This window comes from Vigna radiata, unplaced genomic scaffold, assembly GCF_000741045.1.
Source record: "Vigna radiata var. radiata cultivar VC1973A unplaced genomic scaffold, Vradiata_ver6 scaffold_215, whole genome shotgun sequence".
NCBI classification, from domain to species: domain Eukaryota; kingdom Viridiplantae; phylum Streptophyta; class Magnoliopsida; order Fabales; family Fabaceae; genus Vigna; species Vigna radiata.
In genome coordinates, this window is record NW_014541783.1 from 85,518 (window position 1) to 97,591 (window position 12,074).

A 12,074-nucleotide genomic window follows, 5' to 3' on the forward strand; every position below is an offset into this window, starting at 1 on the left:
TATATCATCCTTTCTAATTAATTCGACACAAAATTATTTCCACTTAATTCATTTGTGATATCAACATTATCATTATAAAAATATAGGATGAATTATGAAAATTAGGTCAAACACAAATATTGTTATGATTACATGAATCCTTTCTTTGTTCTTGATTTATTAAGGGAACTAAAGTTTCTTCAAATAATGGTATCGTTTGGGATCCCCATCAAACTTCAAAAACAAACTTGCTTACATATTTTATCATTTATTGAAAAATCTAGCACCTCATAATTACAATAATATAAAAAAGGCAAGAGGGCTTATTAATAAAATATATAATTAAGGATAATGATATTTAGACAACACTTTTTTGACAATATTTTAACATTGATCACGTGTCAATCTATGATTGGTCAAAAATTATCCCAGAGTCAATAATAATAATCATAAACATTATTGTGGAGTAATTTTTGACCAATCACAGATTGACACATAATCAATGTTTAAATGTTGTCAAAAAAATGTTGTCTAGATATCATTATCCTATAATTAATATATAATCTTCACTTAAATTTAACGCATTATTTGTAAATTCTTTCTTGATTTAAAAAATAAAGAATGACTGTGGATGATGATCCCATATTAACGAAACAATATTTGCATTTGGTTGTTCCAATGTTTCAAAACAAAAATTCAAAACAACATATTATTACAAGATATCAAACAAGAAAGAGAAAAATATAAGAATAGAATAAAAGATGTTTATTGAATGAAAAAAAAAAAAAGATGATTACAAAATACTCGAAAAAAACCATGAAGAAAAAAGAAAACGTCAAACCTATAACATAGAAATTAACTATAACACAAACAGAACAGAAAGGAAAAGAATAAACATATATCTAATAGAAACTCATGTTAAAAACTGTAATCGACAATCCTCAGAGAACGCTTTGGGAGTTCATTGATGCCATACTGAATGGAAAACATGTTTCTTTCTCTTGCATTAGTGTGATGAGATTAAACTTGAAAGTTTCCAAAGATGTCTTGAACTCTTCAAGATCTTCCAAAGACATGTTCTGATGGGAGAGATTCCACCAAGAACCAAAACAAGAACGACTCTTCTGCGCTTCTTTCAATTCTTCCAATTGCTTCTGCTTTTCTTTCAAGTTTCTGTGCACATTCTCATATTCAAGCCTTTGCTTTTCTATATATTCTTGCTGGTCCTGTGTAACTCTGCAGAGTTCAGAAAACCCTCCGGCGACATAACGATAGAGAACGGCGTCAATATTAGGGTAACCAGAAGAATACACGTTGCCATTTTCAGAGGTGATGATCAAAGCAGTTTGTGCTTTGCATAGAAGAGAAAGTTCAGTGAGCTTATTGAAAAGCCCTAATTTGCGTTTCGAGAAGGTGACGCATCGCCTGTTTCTCTGTTCAACTTCTTTGATCTCAATCTTTCTCTTTCTTTGATTTGATGTTCTTCCATTCTTTGCTGTAGAACAAGGAGCCATTGCACATAACACAAATAACAAACAAATCACAGACCAAAATATGAATTACAAAATGTTTTGGTGCCCTTTTTATAATGTTCTAATATTGCAATTTTATCTTTTTTATTGTATTAAATTAATATTTTAGAAGTGAAATAATATATGTAATAATATCTAATCATTTATATATATAGAACATAATAAATAACATTTAGTAACATGTAAAAGCAATTATTACATATAAATGTAGTTTCTTATTAAAATTTATAAATTTTATTTTTATTCTCTCAGAAAATTGGTTTGGATCCATTAACAAACATGTCTTTTTCTAAAACGGAATAAATATTAATAAAAATAAGAAAATTAAAAAGATGTACAATTGAAATAAATTTAATTTTTTTTAATGTTGATATGAGATAATATCTAGTTACATTTATAATAGAGAGTCATTGATATATCTTATTACTTCGTAAATTTTAAATAAATTTTTATTCATGAAATTGGAAAATATGATTTGGATTTAAAGTTTAAGTTAAATTCAAAAGAAATGAAACGTATATTTAAGATTATATATGATTTTAACTTGACATGTTCATTGAATCATATTAACGAAGATTCGTTTCTTTAAATATCTTTTCAAGAAAATTTTATATATGTTTTTCAAGAAAGGTTTTTACACATCTTTTATTTAATGTATCAAGTATTAATTAATGGTAAGAGTTTCACACAATTTGTTCACCAAATTAAATTTCCTTTTTATATATGTCAGTTACTTGAAAAGTAAGTAAGACATATATTTCATAAATATAATTATGTGATTTATGATCTTAAATATTTTGTTATTTTAAATGTCTATTATTTATATTTTTAAAAATAACTGTTAGGTTTTGAGGCAAATAGTCCGTATTTTGAATATAGTAATTAATTTATTTTTGTCTTTAAATTTAATTATTATTTAATAATTTTATATCATTTATTGAAAAATCTAATATCCTCATAGTTATAATAAAATAAAAAAGGTAAGAAGGTTATTAATAAAATATACAATTAATATATAATCTTCACTTAAATCTAACTTATTATTTGTAAATTCTTTCATAATTTAAAAAATAAAGAATGATATACATACATATTATATAACGATAATATATGCATTACGTAATGATAATATTAATTATTTATATCTTAAATTCATTTGTTTTAGATTGGCTACTCAAATTAAAGCAGATTATTTTTCATTTAAGTTAATAGTTTAAAATTAAAAGAGTTCACATTAAATAATATACACTATAAGAAATGTATAATTAACAATCAATTTTAGAAAGAAAAAAAAATTAGTAGACCAAATTAGATATCTATTTAAAAAAATTATGATATTTTAAATATTTTTTATTACAAATAAAAAATTATATTAGATTTTGAATTAATCTCTTAGTTATTGTTGACTATAAAAAAATTAGTATCTAAATTAATTTGTAATTAATTTAAGCAATAATTCATTTTTGATAGTCAAAACTAACCTTAATAACACACTTAAAGACTAATTCACAATTTAATTATAACTTTTTAATGATAATTGAAATTATTTTAATATCAATAATTTTTAATTTATAAATTGATATTTAAATTGATCACAATAGTAATTAATTAATATTTTTCTTTAAAATTAGTTGTTATTCAGATATTTATGTGTCATGCTTCTTTTTTCAAAAGTTTAAAAATGAGTTGTACATTGATTGGATTTTTCAAAAGTTTAAAATTTAGTAGGAAAAATTTTATTGTTGAAAATAAAAAATATGATTTGGATTTTAAAATTTAGAGTTAAATTCAAAAGAAATGCAACAAACATTCAAGATTTGATATTATTTTAACTGGACATATTCATTGAATCTATCAACGAAGATTCGTTTCTTTAAATCTTTTTTCAAGAAAAATTTATACATTTTTTTTTCAACAAAGGTTTATAAATTTTTTTACAATAAAAAGGTTTATACATTTTTTTTCATGAAAGATTTATATATCCCTTTATTTAAACTAGGGTTAAATATGTTTTTAGTCCCTATACTTTGGGGCGATTTTGGTTTTAGTCTCTCTTTCAAACTAAGGTACAATTTAGTCCTTCAACTTTAGAAAACTTTTGTTTTAGTCATTTTTACCAAATTTTTTTAACTTTATTTGCTGTTTTAAACACGTTTCATTATAGTATTTAGATTGTTTACACTCTTTGACATAGATCAAACACAAATATTGTTATGATTACATGAATCCTTTCTTTGTTTTTGATTTATTAAGGGGAACGAAAATTTCTTCAAATAATGGTATCGCTTTGGGATCCCCATCAAACTTCAAAAACAAACTTGCTTTCATATTTTATCATCGATTGAAAAATCTAGTACCTCATAATTACAATAAAATAAAAAAGGCAAGAGGGCTTATTAATAAAATATATAATTAATATATAATCTTGATGCCATACTGAATGGAAAACATGTTTCTTTCTCTTGCAATAGTGTGATGAGATTAAACTTAAAAGTTTCCAAAGAGGTCTTGAACTCTTCAAGATCTTCCAGAGACATGTATGGTGCTCCTTTATATAATATTATGATGATAAGGAGTGTTATTAATGATAAATGTGGTGTATGTGTTTGATCTGATTTCATGAATCTCATAAAGAGATTTTATAGTGTTCTTTAATAATATAATGTATTGATGTAGAATTGTTCCAAAATGAGAGATAATTTTAACCCTCTTAATATCTATCAAGTCTTTAATAGAGAAAAATATAGTATGTCTCGAAAAATAGCAAATTATGATTGATTACTTTTATATATTATGTCTAATTCTATAAATATGATATGTAATTATTACATTAAATTATACTTTTTTTATTTGTTTCTTCTTATTTATAATAATTACCTTAAAGATATAATCAGATAAAAATGTTTCAAACGATGAAGTGCAATGTATGTATTTTCAATTAGTCTTACATTAAGGTAAAATGTAACTGCAATAAACTTACGTATTTATTCTCAACGAGAAATTTATCCTCTTATTTATTGATATGTGATGTATCTTTTAATTGTAGTATTATATTAAACCGGATGTAAGAATGTGAGATTTTGTTATTATTATTATTTGTAACACAATTTCAACGTTAACAATAATAAAATAATAATAAAAGAAGATAAGCCACCACCAAATTAACAAAAATAAATAAATATAATAAATCTTATTTAAACTTTTTTTTCTTATCATTTATACAAATAAAACTAAACATTATTCTCTCGTACGTACACTAAACTGACTCATTCAGCATAGGCATATATCAATTATTTCTATTGATGCTTTCATTATTTGTTTGTTTAATATAACCAATTTGTCTTGAATTTGTATTTTTCCAAAACTAACAACACAAACATAATAAAATATATGGTTCAATTTCTTCTTAAACATTTTTTTCTTTAATTTTTATATTGGTCCTTCTCATTTTAATATACTTATTACTTTCGCTCATGTATCCAAGCTATAAAAAAAATTTAACTTCCAAAAAGCCTAACATAAAATAATGTATTTCACAAAAATACCTATCTTGATTAAAAAAAGTAAAGATGTTTCGGAAAATAAAAGTATTAATCCTAAAGAAATTCTAGATTGAAAAGATAAATCTAATAATAATTACTGGATAAACTACTAATGGTTCGGATAAGCTTTAATGATCCAAAAGTTAAACATCCCCAACAGAACATGACCATCCAAAATCTCAAACGTACTCAATGAACCATAAATTCCAATGTTTGGGGTATTCTTTCAACTTGGTCACCAAAACTTACACATGAATAGTGTGTACCACCACTCCAAGACAATCCACAAACATAGCAAAATTCATGGCAACATCTGCAAAACAAAGGAACCATCATGTAAAAAGGTCATATATATGTTTACGTAAATTTTGAATTTTGGAAAATAAAAGTATTAATCCTGAAGAAATTCTAGATTGAAAAGACAAATATGATAATAATCACTGAATAAAGTACTAATGGTTCTGATAAGCTTAATAATCCAAATTTGAACATACTGAAAAGAGCAATTATGAAAATCCAAAATCTCAAATGTACTCACTCAACAATACATTCCGATCTTGGGGGATTCTTTCAACCTAACGACCTACACATGAATAATGTTTGGCAGTCCAAGACGATCCACAAACATAGCAAAAGTTATGGCCACATCTGCAAAACAAAAGGAACCATCATGTAAAAAGGTCATAGATTGTTGTAATTGAATTACATGTAAAAAAGGAAATAATAATAAGCATACATTCAAAATGAAAAAGAAAACTCTCATGAAAGAAAAAAATTATTTGACACTAGTATCTATCATTTGCCAATTTTTTACAAGATTAAAATGGTCGTAACTACCATTTTTCTAACATATACTCTCCATGGATCCGATCAACAAACATCTATTCAACACTCTACAAACATAGTCAAGATTCTCAAGTTCAGTATCAACATAGGGATAACACGAAAATATCGATAATCCAAATTCCTAGAAACATGTTCTACTTTCACAAGATAAAAGAGTGGTTTGAAATATGTAAAACATAAACCTGCATGAAATATGTATACATCCAGCAATTTTTTCTACGTATATTTTGCATTTTGAACATCTTCTCCAACGTTTAGTCTTTGCAAGTTCAATCACCAATGAGTCTCCATTGTCTCCTTTCTCTCTCTTTGACCTCTGAAACTTCTCACAGTCTATTCCTGCATGCCAAGAAACCTTGCACTGTGCACAAAAGAGTCTATTGCAATGTGGACACTCCGATGAAGTCACAACTTCCCCTGCTTCACATATCATCATAGCTGAACAATCCTTAAAGGGGCAGTAAAACTTTTGTGATCCAAGCACCACATTCTCAGAAAGAGCATTTTCCCATCTACCAAACACTTCTTTAGGGATAATTGAACGACAGTTGTCAGGCTCTATAGCCGCATTGCATTTTGGCTCAGGACATTTCACCATTGATATGTTTTCCTGAATCTTTGCAGCAACATGTTGTCCAATGCAATAATCACAATAAAGGTGAGAACAGTTTTGGTTCCTGAACATTTCTTTCCCAGGCTTGGCATCCATGCAAATACCACAGTGTGCAAGGGAAGTTTCATCGATCTCTTCATGTTTCCTCTTGAGTTTTCTCAAAGGTAAGTCACCAATATCATTTACATCCACTTGAACAGCTTTCTTTTTAACCCTACCACTTAACATAGCGGAGGAATAGAGTGCTTCTTGTAGTTGCAGCTCTTCAGCATATTTCTCATCAGAAATTGGAAATATTTCTTCATCATCGTAAAGTGCTGAAAAGTAGAAATCGTCGACCAAGTGATTATCTTCAGCAGTGGAGGGAAACTTCACAAATGAAGATGAGGATGAAGCTCGGTCCATTCCCTCACATGAAAAAATTTTCTAAACGAAAACTTAGTAAGAGATGTGTTGAAAGAGAAGTAGATGAAATGCAAATGCAGAAGGTGAAATGATAATCATAGGTCTTAAATATTTGACGGTTCTGTTTTAAATATTGCAAGAATTGCAACCAATGGAGATGCAAAAAGTCAGTGCTCGAATTCACATTAGTTTTAATGCTAATGAATGTGATATGAATACAGGAATATAAAGCATTAATTTCCCGTTTCTGTTTCCAAAAAGATCAGATACTTTATATTCTAGTAGAGAACTTCGCTTGTGGTTTAGCATATTTGGGTCATGACGGCTATAGTATTATTAGTCACAGTCCTTTCAGTGTTTTAGATATAAATTTTCTATCTTGACCTACTTTTTTGGTCTAAAAGATTCAAGAGTGGTATCCAATGTTATTAATGGATTAAAATTGCCAGAGAATATATATGTTGCAACATTTATATTCTCCTAAAAAATAAATTTATAATGACACGTATCAAATGATCAAAACAAACGAAGACTGCTATTATTTGACCTTTTTAATAATAAAAGATGACAGAGTTTTAACACCCTCGAACCCATAAAGGGGTAAAAGTAAAGTTTCTACCAAATAGAGAGAATGAGTCCAAACTTAGAGTAGACCCATATAAGCAGAAAAAGAAAAAAAAAAAAAAAAGGAAGCACGAAGCAAATAAAACTGCGGAGGAAAGTGCAGTTGCAACTCCCATTGAAAAATGAAAAAGCAATTCATATTACAATGAAGATCCTCATTCAACAAACACATCTCTTCCTTCATTTGTGAATAAATAATTTTTGAGAGGTAACTATTATATTAAAATATGACATGTTATATTAGAATATGACATGTTAGAGAATTCAATTAAAAGTTCACGAACTATCAATATATTTAGCTCTAGGTAAAAAATTGATCAAGTCCCAAGTCATGAACTTCAATCCATTTTTCCTTGGACACGAAGGCAGCACCAGAGGTGCCTTAAACCACAAATTTTCGGTCCACCACGAGACTCATAAGTTTTCCAAAATCATATTCACAAAAATTAGCCACATGCAATTGGATTCGAGAGAAAAAATGAATTTGAAATGAAATCGAAACTTGTGTGGAATGAGGTCATCCTAATCCTCTCCTATATCAGCAAGAGAGTATAAAAAGCCCCACTCTCCCTTTATCTTGATATTCAATCAGTCTAAAAACGGTTATATAATTTCTTATTTAAAAGTATAAAAGAACAATCTTTTAAGAAAAATAAGTTCTTGCAACATATATAAAATCTGTTCCCAATTTATGTAACTTGCCATGGTAGAAAATAGAATACATTGAACAAAAGCACCGACTTGTAGACCAACCCAATGTCCTTTTCCTCTTATTTTAGCCAAACTACATCCCTTTTAACAATATTAATATCACCTGAATGTAACTAAAAGAATGTAACTAAACTTCATCCCATTTAAAAATACCAAAGGATTATGCAGAAATTGCTTTAAAAAATGAAGAGATTCAAGTATATATACCGAAACCCTAACGGTAAAACAAAGTACGCTAACCGGGTGCACGATTCTCCCCTTCTACCACTCGGTCGTCGTTATCACCGCCGCCTGTACCACTCGGTCGTCGCTGTTACCGCAGTCCCGTACCACCGTGCGCTAAAATTAAAATGACACCTCTAATGACGGTTAGTATTTTCAGTCTTAGATACAAACTTTCTAACTTGTTTGCCAAGTTTTAGGACTAGGAACGCGAACCGGATTGCTAGGAGATAATTTCATTATATTATAATTATGCTTACAGTACAAATTTATGATATATATATATAATAAGTAAAGATTTTCTATTATGACATGCTTATTTTTTCTAATGTTATGTATTAATTTTTTTATTATTTTAATATCAATTAATTATTTTTTTAAATAAAAATCTCAATACAATATATTATTACTGTATAAAATACTAAATATTTAGAATAAAATTATAATTATATCAATTTTAAATTAGAGTATCAATATCAAATAATATTTAAATAAATAATAATAATAATATTATATAATTATACATAAACAATTCATTTATATTGAAAAAAATATTTTAAATGATTAATAATTTAAATTTCACATAAATATTTCATATTTTAAATTTAAATTCATATTGCTCATGATAAGATTTTAATTATTATATGTAAAAGATTAAAAATATAAAAGTATAAAAATAAAAATAATAAAATCGTGTGTGTTTGACGTGATTCCATAGATTTCGATGAGATATTTTATAGTAATATTCATTAGTATAATATATTGATGTAAATTACTCTGAAACGGGAGATGATTTTATCCTCTTAATACCCATCCAACCTTTAATAGAGAAGGTGGAGTATGTCGTGAAAAATAACAAGAGATCCTTAATTTAATTGTCATGTATTAACCATAAATATTTAACATATTAATCTCGACGTCTAATATTTTAATAGATTGGTAGTTTAATCTGAACAAATTGTTTCATCATACACAAGACAAGTTCCCTAAGAGTATGAAGAGATAAATACATATGTTATATCCATTTGTATAAACATGCTATATGATTGTTTTTAATACATTAAATTACACTTTCTTTTCTATTTCTTCTTGTTTGTAATAATTATAATTACCTTAATAGTATAAAAGAAGTAATACTAAAATCTAGAGTTAGAGAGTCAGAGTATTAATTTAGTATTATAGTACTCTTTGAAGTATAAAAATATAAGTTAAGAGATAACTACAATAAACTTCGGTATCTATTCTAAATGAAAAATTTATCCTCTCATTTCTTGATATGTAATGTCTATTTTAATTGCAATATACTATTAAACCGGATGTAAGAATGTGAGATTTTGTTATTTGTAACACAACTATAAAATTTTATATCTCTTTCAACATTAACAATAAAAAAAAAAGGGTTAAATATGTTTTTAGTCCCTATACTTTAGGACGATTTTGGTTTTAGTCTCTCTTTCATACAATTTAGTCCTTCAATTTTAGAAAACTCTGGTTTTAGTCATTTTTACCAAATTTTTTTAACTTTATTTGCTGTTTCAAACGTGTTTCTCAGTTAACATTGAAGCAAAAATGTGTCAAACAGTGTAAACAATTCAAATGCTATAATGTAACGTGCTTGAAACAACAAATAAAGTTTAAAAAATTTGGTAAAAAGGACTAAAACCATATTTTTCTAAAGTTGAAGGACTAAATTGTACTATAGTTTGAAAGAGGGACTAAAACCAAAATCGCCCCAAAGTATAGGGACTAAAAACATATTTAACCCAAAAAAAAAAACTAATAATAAAACAAGATAAGCCATCACCAAATTAACAAAAATAAATAAATGAATAAATCTTATTTAAACTTTTTTTTTCTTATCATTTATACAAACAACACTAAACATTATTCTCTCGTACACTAAACTGACTCATTCAGCATAGGCATGTATCAATTATTTCTATTAATGCTTTCATTATATGTTTGTTTAAAGTAACCAATTTGTCTTGAATTTGAATTTTTCCAAAACTAACAACACAAACATAATCAAATATAAGGTTCGATTTCTTCTTAAACATTTTTTTTAATTTTTATAGTGGTCCTTCTCATTTTAATATAATTATTACTTTCGCTCATGTAACCAAGCTAAAAAAAATATTGATAAAATAAATTATCTTCCAAAAAGCCTAATATAAAAGCATGTATTTCACAAAAATACCTATTTTGATTAAAAAAAGTAAAGATGTTTTGGAAAATAAAAGTATTAATCCTAAAGAAATTCTAGATTGAAAAGATAAATAAAATAATAATTACTGGATAAACTATTAATGGTTATGATAAGCTTAATGATCCGAAAGTTAAACATGCCCAAAAGAACATGGCCATCCAAAATCTAAAATGTACTCAATGAACCATAAATTCCAATGTTTGGGGTATTCTTTCAACTTGGTCTCCACCAAAACTTACTCATGAATAATGTGTACCACTCCAAGACAATCCACAAACATAGCAAAATTCATGGCCACATTTGCAAAACAAAGGAATTATGATGTAAAAAGGTCATATATTGTTGTAATTGAATTACATTTAAACCTGCATGATATATGTGTACATCCATCAATTCTTTCTACGTAAATTTTGCATTTTGGAGAATAGAAGTATTAATCCTAAAGAAATTCTAGATTGAAAAGACAAATCTGATAATAATCACTGAATAAACCACTAATGGTTCTGATAAGCATAATAATCCAAATTTGAACATACTTATGAAAATCCAAAATCTCAAATGTACTCACTCAACAAGAGATTCCAATCTTGGGGGACTCTTTCAACCTAATGACCTACACACGAATAATGTTTACAAGTCCAAGACAATCCACAAGCATAGCAAAATTCATGGCCACATCTGCAAAACAAACGAAACATCAAGTAAAAAGGTCATATATTGTTCTAATTGAATTACATTTAAAACAGGAAATAATAATAAACATACATTCAAAATGCAAAAGAAAACTCTCATGAAAGAAAAAAATTATTTGACACTACTAACTATCATTTGACAATCTTTTACAAGATTAAAATGGTCCTAACCACCATTTCTCTAACATATACTCTCCATGGATCCGATCAACAAACATCTATTCAACATTCTACAAACATAGTCAAGATTCGCAAGTTCAATATCAACATAGGTATAACACAAAAAAAAATCGATAATCCAAATTCCTAAAAACATGTTCTACTTTCATAAGATTAAAGAGTGGTTTGAAATATGTAAAACACAAACCTGCATGAAATACGTGTACATCCAGCAATTCTTTCTACGTAAACTTTGCATTTTGAACATCTTCTCCAACGTTTAGTCTTTGCAAGTTCAATCACCAATGAGTCTCCGTTCTCTCCTTTCTCTCTTTTCGACCTCTGAAACTTCTCACAGTCTATTCCTGCATGCCACGAAACCTTGCACTGTGCACAAAACAGTCTATTGCAATGTGGACACTCCGATGAAGTCACAACTTCCCCTCCTTCACATATCATCATAGCTGAACAATCCTTAAAGGGACAGTAAAACTTTTGTGATCCATGCACCGCGTTCTCACAAAGAGCATTTCCCCATCTATC

The 12,074-nt window shown here is 27.3% G+C and overlaps 2 protein-coding genes across 2 annotated transcripts; both read right to left on the bottom strand.

The window, feature by feature from the left end:
* Nucleotides 1–920: 920 nt before the first annotated feature.
* Nucleotides 921–1,493, bottom strand: LOC106778158 (agamous-like MADS-box protein AGL29). The gene has a single exon (XM_014666086.1). It carries the CDS (start codon nucleotides 1,491–1,493, stop codon nucleotides 921–923), a length of 573 nt encoding a protein of 190 aa, XP_014521572.1.
* Nucleotides 1,494–5,636: 4,143 nt separating this feature from the next.
* LOC106778159 (E3 ubiquitin-protein ligase RNF144A-like) lies at nucleotides 5,637–6,740 on the bottom strand. The gene is made up of 2 exons (XM_022776060.1): nucleotides 6,101–6,740; nucleotides 5,637–5,701 (listed from the first exon to the last, which is right to left on the bottom strand). Exons 1-2 carry the CDS (start codon nucleotides 6,738–6,740, stop codon nucleotides 5,637–5,639), a joined length of 705 nt encoding a protein of 234 aa, XP_022631781.1.
* Nucleotides 6,741–12,074: the final 5,334 nt, after the last annotated feature.

Coding starts and splice junctions, on each gene's coding strand:
- LOC106778158 (XM_014666086.1), bottom strand. CDS start 1,493: ATGGCTCCTTGTTCTACAGCAAAGAATGGAAGAACATCAAATCAAAGA.
- LOC106778159 (XM_022776060.1), bottom strand. CDS start 6,740: ATGTTAAGTGGTAGGGTTAAAAAGAAAGCTGTTCAAGTGGATGTAAAT. Junction 5,702..6,100: donor CGTAGAAAAAATTGCTGGAT/GTATACATATTT, acceptor TTTGTTTTGCAG/ATGTGGCCATAACTTTTGCT.